Raw genomic sequence first — 17443 nt, forward strand, 5'->3', positions numbered from 1 at the left:
ATATTATATAGATCTTAGTTGGGGGAGATTTTTAGGTGCAAATACTAATACTAGTTAATAGCAAGGGGGGGAAGCAATATATGTAAAAAGTTTAAACTAGTGAGCAACACAATGTTACACATTTAAACTAACAACAAGTCAGGAAGAGATAGTGGGAAACTCATCAAATGATAATAGCTAACCCAATTAAAACTTTCAATGTGTGAAGGCCTTGGAATGTCCGGGATGTCTCAAGATAAGAATGTCTATTAACACATGTAAAATAAGGGTGAGGGTCCAGGGGATGAGGCGGTCGGAAGATTGTGCGTCTGAGACCCCCAATCAATGGGAGATCAGGCTAGGGAAAAGGTGACGGGCAAAGGGATGACCTATAGATTGTGAACCCACCTATCTCGGGGCAGGAAAGAGCAACCAAAGAATGTATATAAGGGTCCGAACAAAGGAAAAGGGTGTGGCATCTCTCCTTTCAATCAGACTCTGCGTAGCCTGGTTGAGGTGCCCACCGCGCTTTGCAAACCGCTCAATAAAATAAGTTCCTTTTCAGAACTCTCTGGTCCAGTTTTCGTGATTTTTATATCCAACAGTATCCACCCTGCAAATCCTAATTAAGCTTTGATGTGCAAATTAGCAGCAACACATGGTTACAAGGACACAGCAAAAAATGTGTGTGAGGATGGTAGGATGCAGGCTAGGCTAAGGAGTTAAATATTTCAGATCACTGCAGTCCACCTCCTGGTACATTACCGCACTGAAGCTGGCCAGCAGCTTGGTGAAATCTTCATAAGGAGCTTGCTTGGCAAATGGCCCAAGATGGTCCTGCAGCCAGGACTCTACACTCCTGGTGTGAGAGGAACACACAAATCCTGTCATGTCAGAGGATAGAAAAATACATTCTGAGTGGACATCCATGTGGAACATAAATTTTTAGGTGGCTGTCTATTAAAAGGAAGAGGGTGAGAAGGAACAGTAATTAATCTTGATTCTCTTGATAATATGTGCAGACCAAGCACATGTTTTCTTGTTTTCTATAAAAAGTAAAATTTTCTTCAAGCTGAATAAATTCTTCATGATTCGTGGACATATCCAAGCAGGTTTCTTGGCAACACTATGAAAGTAGTTTGCCACTACCTTCTTTTAGGAGTACTGGGAGGTTGGATATGTTGGTATTTTGTTTTCTGCAAGAAATTTTAGCTGCAGAGAAGTTACTATGGTAACAAATCACTTTGGCAGGGTGAGAAGGTCAGACTTAATTGTCCTCAGGTTGGGGTGTGGAAAAGGGTGACCATATAAGATAAAACTGCTGATTGCCTGGGGGAACTTGCCACAAGAAGGTTTTAGTTTCGTTTTTGCAGCCTCTAGTCCAGCTCAGCACATGTGCATGAGCTTCTAAAATACGTTTCTTTGTATGTAGAAAGCTTTTGTGCCTATCCAGGGATCTGGAAATTGTTTATGTTTTATGCTTTTTGTAAATACACTTATTTTTATAGAAATGCCTGGTGTGTGTTTTTTCTGATCTCTCAGGCCAAACGCTTTCCAGCGCTCTGAACAGGATAAGGGGCACTGGTGCCCACTTGCATATGTGCAGTGAGCATAGATCCTGCTGATGGGTTGGCTGTATCCCATATCCCTTCCGTGTAGCAATGCCTGATAATTTTCACTGCAGACCTGCAAAATCCATGTAATGACAATTACCTGTGATCTTGTGCTGGGTGTCAAGGAAGGCAAACAAAGTACTGTAGATGCCTTTTCGGTTGGCCAGTGGTATAAAAGGATAAACCTGGCTGAGGGAGGGTACCCTGGACAACAGCAACAATAAACATGGTGTCAAAAACAGCCACTTGATACTGAGGATGGTCTGCAGTGGATCAAGAAATGTAATATAGAGGCTTAAAAATCAAAGTGATGACCAGACATACAAATCAGTTGTAACCGGAGCTACAGTAGCAGTCTAGCTAGGTAGCAGGTACAAGCCACAGTGACATTATGTGGTGTCATTGCATAAACGATGCAAATTATATAACAACCAATGCAAAACCTCATGTCATTTGCACAATAGCATCATGACACAAGTGATGACATTTGCTTACCTGAATCAAAGATGATAAAGAAGAAGATATATTTCTCCCTTTTTAAAAAAAAAAAAGTTTTTCCTCTGGGGGGAGAAATGCTATTTTCACCTTTGCAACTACAAGGGCAATGATACACACACACACACACACACACACACACACACACAGAGTATATATATTAAAATCACTGAAAATTTCTGGGCCATTCCCGTTCAGCCAGAGAAGCTCCCTGGGGGACATTGGGTCAATTGCTCTATCTCAAGGCAATGCAAGACTGCTCGTGCAGTCCTGGTTACCATCTTAACTTTTCTGGTCCCCCCTCAACATCCCTGAGGTGCATCACCACCTTCTTCTGCTTTTTCTTTATACTCACACAGCTCTGAAACTGTCACAACTTGAAACATAAGACAAGATCTGTTGAGATTCCTTTCCGCTGGTGCTTGGCAGAAAGAATGCCAGTCTTGTTGACAGCAGATGAGTCCAGTTTCCTGGAGAAAACTGCGAGAATGTAGTTTCAGCCCCCTCAAGAAACTGCAAAAGCATTTTCTTTTGTATGCCTTCATCTTTCAGGGATGTTATTCCAAGCTGCATATTTAAAAAAGGGAAAAAAGAGCCACAGTTTAACTATTGGGTTGTGTTAAAACTTGGTGTAAATCACTGGCTTTCACTGGTTGCTGATCAAATTCTGCTTCTCTTCCTCAGTTCGGGTACTTGGATAGCTGAAATAATTCTAAGTGCTTGAGGGGGAACTGAGAGCATCAGAAAATGAGAGAGTTGGTTTGGCTGGGGAAAGGAAGATCTTGTGTGAGTGTATATTTGATTGTTCAGATATCATACCTTTTGGGCCACTGTGTTGAATTGATCCAAATATTCATAAATGTCTGCTAGTAGTTTGTTCTGCAATTTTGTAAGGATCTGACACATGTGCTCCTTGTTGCTGATGGCTCCAGATTCCAGAGTGAATGATGCAAGTTGTGATGGAGACAAATACTCTAAGACAGCAATCTAGAAGGGGAGGAAGAGGACAGAGCAAATTATAGTGAATGGCTCGAAAACATCCAGTGAATCTAGGAGGCAGGCTGTTGCACCACTACATAACTCTTATCTTCAAGAAATTCTTCCTTATTTCAAGTTTGGATCTCTATCTGGGTAAGACTTCCCATTCATTGGTTTTGGGCAATATGAAGATGATGATGAAGGGGAGAAGGAGGAGAATTCCTAATAACTTGGCAGCCTTCAAATCACTGGCAGGACTTACTTGGTCTTCCTTTTTTATTTGTTTAAAATAAATTTGGCGACAAGGATGGCCATGAACATTTTAAATTATGTCTACTCACTCTATCAAAATGCAGGTTCCAGCCCAGCAAGTCCTGGTAGTCAGCATATCGGCTGAAGTTCCCAAGGTTGATTTGTAGCCAGTCCCGAAAGCTCTGGGTTGGGTGTCCACAGGCCAAGCCTTGAAAGAGACAGAAAAGCCTGTTTGCAACAACGAAGGTGCTATCAGTTATGCTGGGGCAGGGAGAACTCTCCTCCCTTGCTGGGCAGCCCCTTTGTCTCAGGGAGAGAGTCAGGTCAGAGTTGGGGGAGACAGCAACAGTTTCCCTAGACAGTCTTGGTGTGAGGAACAGGGCCCTTGCACCTTAATTCCAGTAATCCACCATACAAGCCATTAGGATATATGTAGATTTTTTATTAAGGAGAAATGACCACTCTAGCTAAAGAAACAACTAAAGTTTTGCAAGCAGACAGTTGAATAAAAAAACCTTTTCTTTCTTTCACCCCCCTCCTCTGTCGCCATGGCTACCAGCTGTGATGACCCTGTCGGACTCACTTTGGCTTTGATGTCTGCCTGTTGCCCTGGTTACTAAGTGATAACGCTTAACCTAAATAATTACTTTACAGTCTTCAGGAATGTAACAAAAATACCTGCTCTCCTCACTTGTCTGATCTTTTGCTGTGCTCTGCTTTCTACTTAGCTACAAACAAACCCCCATGCTTACTATTTAATCAATTACAAAACCCATGTCAGGAAGATGCATCCAGTTGCCATCAACTATTGCTTCTGGATTGCTCTGGTTCTGACACTTGGGTTTTAGATCAGGAGGAAGGCATCTCTGTAGCTGGATTCTTGTTCATGTCCTGGCAAGTTTTGTGAACCCAGTCACTGTAGCTTCTAGATCATAGCTGCAAGTGCATGGTTGCAACTCATTTGCTAAACCATGAGGTAGATCATGGATTAGCGTGCTAGGTGAGCCTACCCAGAGCCCTTTCTTACCACATCAACCATCCAATGTGAAAGAAAGATGCCCCCTAGAAGATAAAAGTAACAGTATTATTATTTGTTTATGGCATGCAAAATTTGAAGCATTTCAAGTTCAAAATAGGCCAGACCAACCATTCTGGAAGTGTTTCAAGGAATAACCCCTTTCAAACTCAAAGCAACTATTTTGAATTTGTAGTCTTTAGCAAATGCCTGGTTATTATCCTATTTTTCCTCTGCAGCTCTGTCCTCCAGGGTTTTTTTTTTCCTACCAGAACTATCCTGTGTGGTAGTTTGGCCTGAGAGACAGTGACTGGACCAGTGAATGCACCTTAATCATCTCACCACAGTAGCTGTTTTGTGGTTCTTTGGAAATTAGTGTGACCAAGAGACAGAAACTATTTTCATTATTTTGTTTTTAGGAAGGCACATGCCACTTGTTCAGAACAATTTGTTTTGCCAAGGTAGCTTACCAAATAGTTTAAACTCACTATCTCAAATACTTATTTTAGGATTTTCATTTTACAGGCAATCTGCAGTTCAAACACAACATATATTTCTAGCAAAACCCACCATGCACCTTCCTCAGCCTGACATCTGCTTGATTTCTTGTACTACATAGACCATCATTTTCAACCACTGAATATTCTGAAATGGCTGGGAATGATGGGAGTTTTAATTCAGTGCATCTGGAGGCCACCAAATTGGGGGAAAGCAGCATTAATGTTGTTAAAAATTGCTGACTTTGGCCAAGGGTACGAAAGTCAAGAAAGGGATGGGGAGCTGATCCCTTGCCAATTTATCCTGTCGTAAGTGTGTGCAATCAGAAAAGGGAATAAAACCCAGGCCTTGGTGTCTTTTAATTATTTGAAGTCAAGCGGAACATAAACAGTCTCTTGTCTTTTCACTTCCAGGCTCACCCAGAAACTCAGATGTGGATGTTTCTGGGCTGTAATCTTCACCCAGTGAATAGGAGACTTTTTTTAGTTGAGATCCTCTGTGACAACACAACTCAACTGGGGAGAGATCCTCTCTGACAATCCCATTACTCTCTGCCATCTTCCCGTAAGTATCGATTTCAGTTTGGAAACCTCATTACTCTTTATGCAGCCTAAAATTCTGTCTCCTTTTTTTACAGCTACATTTTTCATGGTTGACTGATTTTTTTTTCTAGGTACTATGCCAGGTATCCTGCATCGTCGACGATTAATGCACATTCATGATTAATAGTCTAGAATCTCTTTAGTCACATAACACAGCTCTGTTTTGCATGTTTAAAAAGTAAAAGCTAGATTTGAATCTTTTCAAGGCTTAAGTTACCTGATTTGACTTTTGACATCAAAAAAGTTTTGATGAATCCAAAAATGCTTGCGGCATTTTCAGCTGGGATGTTGGAATAGATGTTGTTGAAACCCTTCAATCTAGGAGATATGACCATTTGTCAAGTAAAGCAAGGCAAAATCTCTTTCAGTTCATTCAAACTTAATTGAAGTTAGTGGGGTTGTCCAAAACAGCCTCAAGAGACCATTAGAACATGCTTTTAACCATATAATTACCTGATTGCACAGATTGATTGAAGACATGTCAGGGAAAGAGTAATCCATACCCCCCCCCCAATCCCTTCCCTGATATAAGGACTCAATTGAGCCCCATTTGACCCTGTAAAGCTACTTAGCCTGGTCTGGTCCCTTTCCCTGAGTAATTCATTGCTCAAATCAAGATGATTCTGCTCCTACTGCTTGCTTACCTACAGCCCATCTCCTTGACCATTGGTGGGAACTGCATCTTTTAGTGGCCAGTTGCAGCCTTTGCTTGCCAAAGCAATAGAGCCCAGTTTGGGGGGAACAGCTGCAACACATGGGAGATATACTCACATTTCTTGGTAGGAGCCACAAGATATCCTGAGTGGGATGGCAACCACCTGGCTTGTGTTCACAGCATGTAGCACATTTTGGAAGGCAGTTTGGAACCAGTATGTAAAATCCTTGGGTTTGAACCTTGCGAAGTTGACAGCTAATTTTCGTAATGCAGTGCCAAGAATCAAATCAGAATACTCACTGCTCTGCAATTCCGTCTGTCAAAAGAACCCCATTTGGTAAGTAGCTCAACTCCCTCACTGCCCCCCCATTCCTGACACCCCCTTCTTCAACAGCTGCACAGTACTTCACATTACTTTTAGGGGACGAATCGTCTGTTATGACCGCAAAATATTTATTTATTTATTTATTAAATAAATAAATATATATTATTTAATAAATATATTAAATATTATTTGGGGGAGGAATGCTTATTTCTTTTTATCTGTGATATTTTAGGTGTAGGAAATAGCATTGGCTGCCAAATGTTGACAGCGAGTCCTTGAAGAACACTTCCGTCTAGGACTGTTGTATTCACATCTGTTCTCCTTTTTTCTTGCACTCTATAAATCATACATTTCCTAATGAATTACCTTTATCTGGACAAGTATCCTTCTGTATAGAAAAACTGAATATGGATGTTTAAAATTGTTGTGTGCCTCCTTTAGATTCTTTGTGTGTGTTAACTATTTGACCAGCAGCATCTAGTGGAAAACTGCTTTGCCCATCTTTTCCTAAGCCTTCTCCTCCCCATTTTTTCCAAGCCCCTTACTGCAAATTCATGTACCGCAGCAAGCTTGTTCAGCTGGTCAAGGAATTTGGCCAGATCTTCCATCGTGTCCAAGTGGCTCATGACCTCCACCAGAAGGTTCCAGTCACTCAAGGCTTCCAGAGTTATGACTAACTCAGCCAACTGGCTTGCAGAGAGTTTTGCCAGGGCTGAAACCTGAAAATGTACATTGTGCAGGTTATGTACAACCTCTTCTCAATATGCTTCATCCATGCTTAACAAAACAGCTGCAGATGCTAGAAAAAACAATTGGCCATCAATTACCCACAACCTTTAGACCAAAACATGTCTACATTTATTTGGGCAGTGCTCCTCCTCTCCTCTGGAATAGCCTTCCCTGAACCTTCCTGCCAGTCTCTCGGGCCCCTTGATCAGCATGTCCATACTCCTCTCTCTTCCCCATACTCAGAAATTCTCCCAAACATCTTATATGTAAATAAGCACAACCTCTGCACATACACATACAAATCAGGGTCCTCTCCAGGTCCCAAACAGCTAGCTCTACCCGCTTCAACTTTCCAAAGTTGTCACCACATTGTGTTTTGGAAAGGATCATATACATTGAATCCATCATGTTCCACAATCATTTAATGACATATTTTCATTCAAATTACAGGGAATCCAAATAGGTCAGTAGCATCTGTGGGGTTTTGCTGCAAGCAGCCTTGTGAATTTTGATTTCCTTTGATGCAGGGGCATCCTCAGAGGATGTTGCAAGCTCTGCCCTTCTGGGGAAGATGCAGGGTCAGAATGTATGCAGAAAAGGTGACACTGCTTATGCCAGTCTGATCCTTCCTTTGTCCCCTCATGGATGCTACTAGCAGGGGTGTTCAGGGGGCGTCCAGGAGGTAGGGTCAAAAAACCAAAATGGCAGCTATGATAGCACCATCTCTTTTCTGGGCTGAGCTTCAATCATCCTGACTTTTCCCCACCATCCTCTGGGGATGCCCCTGCATCAAAGGAAATCAAAATACAGATTTTGTTGCTGCAAACAATGAGAACATGATGATTTTTAGGCCTGTTGCTGATTGGTGGATTGCTTGGGATCCTGTCAAGTATAAGAAATGTGTGAAGCAAGTTTAGAAAGGTTGTATTTAGTTTCCCAGCTGGGTCTTTCAGATCAGGCTTTCCTCCAGAAGAAAGATAGGGGACACCTTTATCTAGGAAATGCTGAAGTTCAGGGTTTGGGGCACATGGTTTGCAATACCCTGCCTGGAACCATGGGGAACAGTTCCAGCCAGTCCTGACAACATCAGACTGAGCCAATGCACTGATTTCTGAAGCAGCTTCCCATTTTCCTTAGAAGATTCAAGATGCTCAAAATAAATTCAGCAGAAGGACAAATGTAGGGGGAAAAAACTTAAGCAAGTGGCCTTGAGGCCCTGGGCAGGTGATCCAACCCTCCAACTTTTGTGTAAATGATGGATAAGTGCTGACCCAGTCTATCCTCCAAGGGATTCTTGTTTGCTTGCTAACTTCACAATTATAAGGTTCACTCACCGCATTAAAATTCACATTCACTGACAAGAACTCCTCAATGCTTGCGAGGGCACTAAATCGGCCATAGTTGCTGAGGAGCCACTGGGTGCTGTTGGCACCTGGAGAGCAGGTGGTACCTAGGAGGCAGCAAAGATCACGGGGAGTCTGTACCCCAGTTTCCCCAGAGCCACAGTTACAGTGCTGACCTTTTCAATGAGATCGTTGGTGTTTAAAAGTTCATCTAGTATCATACCATAGACTATAGCTGTAGCAGAGAAACTTTTAAAAATCCCAGGAATGAAGGCTTCCATGGCTTTGCCTGGTGGAAGGGTTGGTCAGATGGGGGTTCACTCTGCAATCCCTCCTGAACTGCAATTGGTGCAGGTATGCAAACAAGAACTTCTCTTGCATTCTCTTGCCTCTAATATTTTGGACGCACTTTGCAAAGAGAGGATTAGTGTGGGTGGAGAATTACTTTTCCCCCTACCATTTCTCATTCAATTGGACAAAAGGAAATTTATTTTTGGAATTTCTTTCAAAGGAGAAGAATGTAGTGTTATTGCATTCATTTAATAGTAAAGGGGCCCAGGGATATTTGTCAACGCCCGGTTTTCTGTAGGACCCTCATCTTTCCAGTGGCCTGCATTCCAATAAATCCTGTTTCTCCAAAGGGGTCATGGCCTCTCCTTGAGAAGCGAAGTGTTTGTATGGGGGGGCGGGGGAGAGATGAGCAATGTCATGTGCATCATGACTACATCACACAAAAGATATAACACGATAAATGCAAGTACATAATTAACATAATTTGTGTGGTTATGTCGATGCCCATCTAATGTCATCATGGCTTGTTCCTGGGTGACAACTTTTTCTTCCACTAGAGAAGTCCAGCTAACTTCTCTTTCCAAAAATTTTGTGGAGACTTTCAAAAAGCAGGAGAGGCTTGCTGCGGGTCCCTCTTCTGCTGTGGTGCCCACCCCCTGGAACATCATCCCCCCTGAGATGAGGTTAGCCCCAACCCTTACAGCCTTTAGGAAAGCCCTCAATACATGTTTTTTTCACCAGGCCTAGGCTCCTCTGGCATCCAAGAGCATGTGTGTTGGTTGCATCACATATGACATCTTAGTTTAGCCTCTTGCAATCTTGTTTTTACTTATGTTAATTATTTGATTGGTTTAATTGGTTTTTATATTTGGTTTTAATAGTTTGTTATATTGCAAACTATGCCCAGAGTCACCTTGTGTGAGATAGGCAGCCATATAAATTAATAAATAAGCCATTTGCAACCAGCTCTGGTTGGAAATGGTGGCACTACATAGCTAAGCATCACTGATTTTGAAAAAACAAAGCACAGGACAGTAAGACCTGCTCACTATTAGGATGGGAGACCACCAGAAAAACCCAGGGCTGTAGGCTAGACTATCAGGTTGAAAAATACATTCTAGACAAAAGCAATAGGAAACTTCCAAATGGTTGCCAAAGCAATTGCTTTAACAACCTACCCATGAAGTCACTGAGAGTCCAGATTCTCAAATTGGGGTGATGGAGCGAGCACTTTCTGCCTCAGGGCAAACAATCTTGGTATGATGCAATGCATTTTATTATACTGAATCAGCCTTGTCCAACTTCACATCCTCTACTTGCGTTGAACTAGCTTTCATTATCCTCAGCCAGCACAGGATGAAGGGGTTCCAATTCAAAATTTTCAGGCTGCAAAGATGGGAAGGTTGTGATGTTCTTAAATCCCTACCTTGTCCTGCCTGATATACTTTCAGATAGCGGAATATCCTCCCATGAATAGCCTCTTTCTGTTCTGCTGTGAAGACATCATATGCTTTCTGCATGGCATTCACCCTGAGGTAGAGAAAAGCAAGCGGAAAGCTCACATTGATTTAAGGGATCTCTGTACCACTTGTCATTACAAAAAACTAATAAAAAAACCCACAAAGCTCTTTACCTTAATCATAAAACAACATTTGGGAATAAAAACCAAAGAAAAAGGAAGAAACAATAGAATAATTGCTGCACTCTTTGTTGGAGGTTTGCAAACAGAGGCTGGGGATAGCAAAGAGGATTCCTGCACTGCAAAGGGGTTGGGCTAGGTAACCTCTAAGGTACCATCTAGCTCAGGTTTTCTTAGCCAGGGTTCCGTGGCACCCTAGGGATCCACAAGAGGCCACTCAGGGTTCTCTGGGAAATCTAGGTTTGTTTCAAAAATTATTTCAAATTCAGGCAACTTCACATTGAAGAGGTAAGTTTCATTCTTTGTTTCTAGTTTAAGAACACTGTTAATGCACATCTACAGGCCTACCCATGAAACGAATGTAATAATTTTGTAACTTCTGGCCCGTATTTGAGCCTGAATGTGCAGGGGTTCCCCGAGGCCTGGAAAAATATTTCAAGGGTTCCTCCAGGATCTAAAGGTTGAGAAAGGCTTATACGTTCTATGAGTTTATGAATCTATGGATAAAAAAAATCATTTGAAGGACAGATACTAGGGGAAACAATGGCTGGCGAGGGACAACTTAAAGACATCTTTTTATGCCCCAAACACATCCTCATGGGGGCCTTGCCAAGGGGCAGTCATTCCCCAATGCAGATGCCCCACAAAGAGGGTCTGTGTTGCTGCTAACTGGTCACCTGCAGCACCCCCTCTGAAGAGCACTGGACTTGGCTAGTCCTTGGATGGGAGATCACTAGAGGATCAGAGGTTAGGCTAGGAAGAAAACAAAGCACTTTTGTGGGAATGCAAGGGCAAACCACTTTCCTCCTCCTCCTAAGAAAATGACAAGGATCTGTGCATGGAGCTCCCAGGAGTTAGGCTCGATTTAAAGGAGACTTTATTGACTTTATACTAACACCGAGCAAGGCCCTGGGCTCAGGAGCAGACAGAAAGCTGGGGCAGCAACCCAGCTATAATCCCTGATTGTACGGCATTCTGGTCAAAACCTTCAGTGGTGCATTCCACCCTCGTGGTGGGTTCCAGACCAGTCCAAAGGGAGCCTCACGTACCACAGCATTTGAAACAATGTGCCACAGCAGTGGAGACGAAGCAGGTAGGAACTGCAGGACAGATGTCTTTCCCGACCTAAGTCCCTATCACTGATGGTTCCTCCTCCAGTTCTTTCATTTTCTCCAGCCTCAAGGCCTGCTGCTTGTCCATAACTTAATACAGTGGCATGGTCTGTACATTGCACAAAGCCATGGCTTGTTTCCATCCTGCTTTTTTGAACAAGCCACGAATCGCTGTCTACAAACAAGTCAGAGTAGCTAGATTCAGAAATCACAATAAGCCAAAAGCAAACAGTTTGACATGTGATTCCAGATGCTGAAGAGAATATGAGGAGGTGCCCCAAGCTTCATGGGCATGGATGGAAAAATGATTTTGGACTCACAGGTGCTGGTGAGATTGGCAGTCTATGTCAAGTGGTATCAGCTGCAAGTCCTTGGGTGATAAAGCTGTTAGAAACAGCTGGAGCTGAGTGCCAAACCAAAAGGAGTATTGCTCAGCAGAAAAGGTGCTGAACTTGAGTGTCTTGAAGACCATCCTGAAAATTAAGTCACAGATCCGGAAGTCTGAGAGGACAAACAGGTGCTTCTGCAAAAGAAAGAGGGAAGATCCTGCTTGGCTTGCATGTTCAAAATGTGATGGTGATTTCTCAAAGCCTTGACTCTTTTTAATAATGCAGCACATTATTTATATATAATAGTATAATAATATAATGGTTATATTATTAAAATAGTAATAATGAGGCACATAACTGATGTAGTTATGACTGCATCAACTTTTTTTAATCTTTCCTGCAGATGCCTCTGAATGCAGCTCTCCTGGTTTTCAGGCAGAAAGCTTTCCAAAATCTGAAACTCTACCTGAAAATGCTAGAGATTGGATCTAAATTGTTTTATATGACTCCTACCACTGAGTGACAACTTTTTCCCAAGTTCAAAAAGTACAGAGAAAATGAACTTTATTGAAATAGCAGTCTTTTGGTATTGACTGTGCTAAACAATGAAAAGAGACATCTATCATTGGTAGAAATATCTAACACAAGAAGAACATGGTAGCAAAAGGGTCAAAACAGAAAAATATTACCTGCTTTGCTGCAGCATTAAATGCAACCATAAAATCCATGATAGATGCAGAAGGGCGTCTCTCCAGTTCCACCAAAATCTGGATAGCTAGAAATTCAACTTTGAAGGCATCAGTAAGGACCATCATTTCTCCCATTTGCTTCGGGGACAGGAGGGAAAGGACTTCGAACTTGGAGAATAAATTCATAGAATTACAGGATTTCATAGGTATCAAATTCTCTGGAATTTTCTTAAGACAGCAGAGAGGCATTTTCTCCCATTTGTAATTTTAATAATTAAATAAAATAATTTCTAGTTAACATTTGACCCCATTACCTATTAGCAAGTGTAGTGAAATAACAAATATTTCATTTTCTAACTAACAATGTCATTTAATAAGGAATAAAATGAGAACTGTTGTAAATCAGCATGACTTACATAAAGGCCCACTTGTTTCTTTCTTGCTATGTATTTCTTCAGCAAAGGATCATTACTTTGTCGTGGTGCTGGAGCTTGAGCACCTCAATGACGCCATGAGCTAAACCGTGAAGGGCCACCCAAGATGGGAAGGTCATGACAGAGAGGTCAGACTAAATGCGATCCCTGGGGAAGGTAATGGCAACCCACCCCAGTATTCTTGCCGTGAAAACTAAATGGATCAGCACAACGAGAGATATGTCGGTATACCATCTGAAGATGAGACCCCCAGGTCGGAAGATGGTCAAAATGCTACTGGGGAGGAACAGAGGATGAGTTCAACTAGCCCCAGACGTGATGACGCAGCTAGCTCAAAGCCGAAAGGACGGCTAGCGGCCGACGGTGCTGGTGGTGAACGGCGAATCCGATGTTCTAAGGATCAACACACCACTGGAACCTGGAATGTAAGATCTATGAGCCAGGGCAAATTGGATGTGGTTATTGGAGAGATGTCAAGATTAAAGATAGACATTTTGGGCATCAGTGAACTGAAATGGACTGGAATGGGCCACTTCACATCAGACGACCACCAGATCTACTACTGTGGACAAGAGGACCACAGAAGAAATGGAGTAGCCCTCATAATTAATAGTCAAGTGGCTAAAGCAGTGCTTGGATACAATCCAAAAAACGATAGAATGATCTCAATTCGAATTCAGGGCAAGCCATCTAGCATCACAGTGATCCAAATATACACCCCAACCACATATGCTGAAGAAGCTGAAGTAGAGCAGTTCTATGAGGATCTGCAGCACCTACTGGACAACATGCCTAAACGAGATGTTATTTTCATCACAGGAGACTGGAATGCTAAGGTGGGCAGTCAAATGACACCTGGAATTACAGGTAAGCATGGCCTAGGAGAACAAAACAAAGCAGGACATAGGCTGATAGAGTTTTGCCAAGACAACTCACTCTGCACAACAAACACTCTCTTCCAACAACCTAAGAGACGGCTTTATACATGGACTTCCCCAGATGGACAACACCGAAATCAGATTGACTACATGCTTTGCAGCCAAAGGTGGCGGTCATCTATACAGTCTGTAAAAACAAGACCTGGCACTGACTGTAGTTCAGATCACGAACTTCTTATTGCACAATTTAGGATCAGACTAAAGAGATTAGGGAAGACCCACAGATCAGCTAGATATGAGCTCACTAATATCCCTCAGGAATATGCAGTGGAGGTGAAGAATAGATTTAAGGGACTGGACAGAAGTTCCAGGGGACAGAAGTTCCCTGGACAGAAGTTCCATTTAAGGGAACTCTGGACAGAAGTTCGCAACATTGTTCAGGAGGCGGCAACAAAATACATCCCAAAGAAAGAGAAAACCAAGAAGGCAAAATGGCTGTCTGCTGAGACACTAGAAGTAGCCCAAGAAAGAAGGAAAGCAAAAGGCAACAGTGATAGGGGGAGATATGCCCAATTAAATGCAAAATTCCAGAGGTTAGCCAGAAGAGATAGGAATTATTTTTAAACAAGCAATGCACAGAAGTGGAAGAAGACAATAGAATAGGAAGGACAAGACACCTCTTCCAGAAAATTAGAAACATCGGAGGTAAATTCCAGGCCAAAATGGATCAAAAACAAAGATGGCAAGGACCTAACAGAAGAACAAGAGATCAAGAAAAGGTGGCAAGAATATATGGAAGACCTGTATAGGAAGGATAAAATATCGGGGATAGCTTTGACCTAATGGTGTGGTCAGTGAGCTAGAGCCAGACATCTTGAAGAGTGAGGTTGAATGGGCCTTACGAAGCATTGCTAATAACAAGGCAGCAGGAGACGACGGCATCCCAGCTGAACTGTTCAAAATCTTGCAAGATGATGCTGTCAAGGTAATGCATGCTATATGCCAGCAAATTTGGAAAACACAAGAATGGCCATCAGACTGGAAAAGATCAACTTATATCCCCATACCAAAAAAGGGAAACACTAAAGAATGTTCAAACTATCAAACGGTGGCACTTATTTCACATGCCAGTAAGGTAATGCTCAAGATCCTGCAAGGTAGACTTCAGCAGTTCATGGAGCGAGAATTGCCAGATGTACAAGCTGGGTTTAGAAAAGGCAGAGGTACTAGGGACCAAATTGCCAATATCCACTGGATAATGGAAAAAGCCAGGGAGTTTCAGAAAAACATCTATTTCTGTTTTATTGACTATTCTAAAGCCTTTGACTGTGTGGACCATAAGAAATTGTGGCAAGTTCTTAGTGGTATGGGGATACCAAGTCATCTTGTATGCCTCCTGAGAAATCTGTATAACGACCAAGTAGCAACAGTAAGAACAGACCACAGAACAATGGACTGGTTTAAGATTGGGAAAGGAGTACGGCAGGGCTGTATACTCTCACCTTACCTATTCAACTTGTACGCAGAACACATCATGCGACATGCTGGGCTTGAGGAATCCAAGCCTGGAATTAAAATCGCTGGAAGAAACATTAATAATCCCAGATGATACCACTTTGATGGCTGAAAGCGAAGTGGAACTGAGGAGCCTTAAGATGAAGGTGAAAGAAGAAAGTGCAAAAGCTGGCTTGCAGCTAAACCTCAAAAAAACCAAGATTATGTCAACCAGCTTGATTGATAACTGGCAAATAGAGGGAGAAAATGTAGAAGCAGTGAAAGACTTTGTATTTCTAGATGCGAAGATTACTGCAGATGCTGACTGCAGTCAGGAAATCAGAAGTCGCTTAATCCTTGGGAGAAGAGCAATGACAAATCTTGATAAAATAAAGAGCAGACATCACACTGACAACAAAGGTCCGCATAGTTAAAGCAATGGTGTTCCCCGTAGTAACATATGGCTGCGAGAGCTGGACCATAAGGAAGGCTGAGAGAAGGAAGGTCGATGCTTTTGAACTGTGGTGTTGGAGGAAAATTCTGAGAGTGCCTTGGACTGCAAGAAGATGAAACCAGTCCATCCTCCAGGACATAAAGCCAGACTGCTCACTTGAGGGAATGATATTAAAGGCAAAACTGAAATACTTTGGCCACATAATGAGAAGACAGGACACCCTGGAGAAGATGCTGATGCTAGGGAGAGTGGAGGGCAAAAGGAAGAGGGGCCGACCAAGGGCAAGGTGGATGGATGATATTCTAGAGGTGACGGACTCGTGCCTGGGGGAGCTGGGGGTGTTGACGACCGACAGGAAGCTCTGGTGTGGGCTGGTCCATGAAGTCACGAAGAGTCGGAAGCGACTGAACGAATAAATAACATATATTTCTAAGCTACCAAAAATACTTTCTGAAGGTTGCTTATGTTTACCTACCGCATTAAAATCCTGATACAATGAGAGGAAGTCAGTATAACTAGCAAAATGTACAAATCTGTAAAAGATTAGTTGCAGAAAACCTTGACTGTTGTTGTAACTGCCAGGAAATACTGTTCGTAAAAATGAGAGGGGAAAATGGCTGTTAGAAATAGGCTATTCCAACAAGACTCTGAGAACTGGGCCGCTAAAAGATTATACCACTGACTTCCATAAAATGATCACCTGAGACGTTGAGCTGGAGTTTCATGATAGTCTTCATCAAGTTACAGATCTGGAGAGATGTTTCTTGAGATAACTGTGTATAGACCTGGTCCAGACCTCCAAAACTGCAATCAGATGGGGAAATGGAGGAGAGGAAGAGTCAGTCAATTGTATAATGCAAAGTAGGACAGTCACACTCACATACACTTTGGCCACTCAAAGAGTGCAAGAACACTAGACCATCACATTTCCATCCATCACAATTTCACAAAATTCTCACTTTGTATGGAGTGAGAAAAGAGCTGGTCAAACAAAAAAAGATGCTAAAGAGAGAGGTGGCCTCACCCTTCCAAATTTTAAAGTTTATCATAAAGCAAGTTTCCTATCATGGATAACAATGGATAGCATCTCCAAATAGTAGAATGACAATTTTGGAAGGAGATGGTTTAGCCTTCATAGATACTTACAGTATGGTACAGAGATACAAAGGAGGATAGACATTTAAAAGGTCATATTATTAGACAAAGTTTAATAAAAGTATGGAATTCCACAAAGGGAATAATAAGCCCAGCAATTTCACCTCTAGCTTCTCCTTCAAATGCTTTTCATGTTGGAGTTAATTGCAGTAAAAGGAATGTAATTACGTACGCAGATATGGTCCACTCATATTTACTTCTACAAATAGACCAAAACCACACAAGAACTACTTAGTGAAGGCTGGAAAATACCATGATTGATGTATTTACAAATAGCTGAAAGGATAAAAATCAGATCTTAAGAAGGAAGGAGGGACATTAAGAAAAAAAAACAACCCAGAATTTGAAACACGAATACAAAACCAACATCAACTATTAGGACACATATATAAACTTTTACTTAGATATGATACAGAGACAGAACAAGTGAAAACTGTATGATAAAATGGATGCAAATTTTTAAAGAAACAGTTAAAACACAACA

General features: G+C 42.0%; 1 protein-coding gene across 3 annotated transcripts in view; it reads right to left on the reverse strand.

Moving 5' to 3' along the window:
* Positions 1 to 17443, reverse strand: part of LOC134505234 (uncharacterized) — a 100858-nt gene that overhangs the window by 54724 nt on the left and 28691 nt on the right. For all 3 annotated transcript variants that reach the window (XM_063314846.1, XM_063314848.1, XM_063314847.1), the window contains exons 10-14: positions 3407 to 3525; positions 2907 to 3074; positions 2443 to 2654; positions 1693 to 1796; positions 745 to 863 (exon numbers count right to left, since the gene is read on the reverse strand). In XM_063314846.1, coding sequence (XP_063170916.1) covers positions 745 to 863; positions 1693 to 1796; positions 2443 to 2654; positions 2907 to 3074; positions 3407 to 3525 — 722 coding nt within the window. The remainder of the gene's footprint in view (positions 1 to 744; positions 864 to 1692; positions 1797 to 2442; positions 2655 to 2906; positions 3075 to 3406; positions 3526 to 17443) is intronic.

This window comes from Candoia aspera, chromosome 14 (genome assembly GCF_035149785.1).
Source record: "Candoia aspera isolate rCanAsp1 chromosome 14, rCanAsp1.hap2, whole genome shotgun sequence".
NCBI classification, from domain to species: domain Eukaryota; kingdom Metazoa; phylum Chordata; class Lepidosauria; order Squamata; family Boidae; genus Candoia; species Candoia aspera.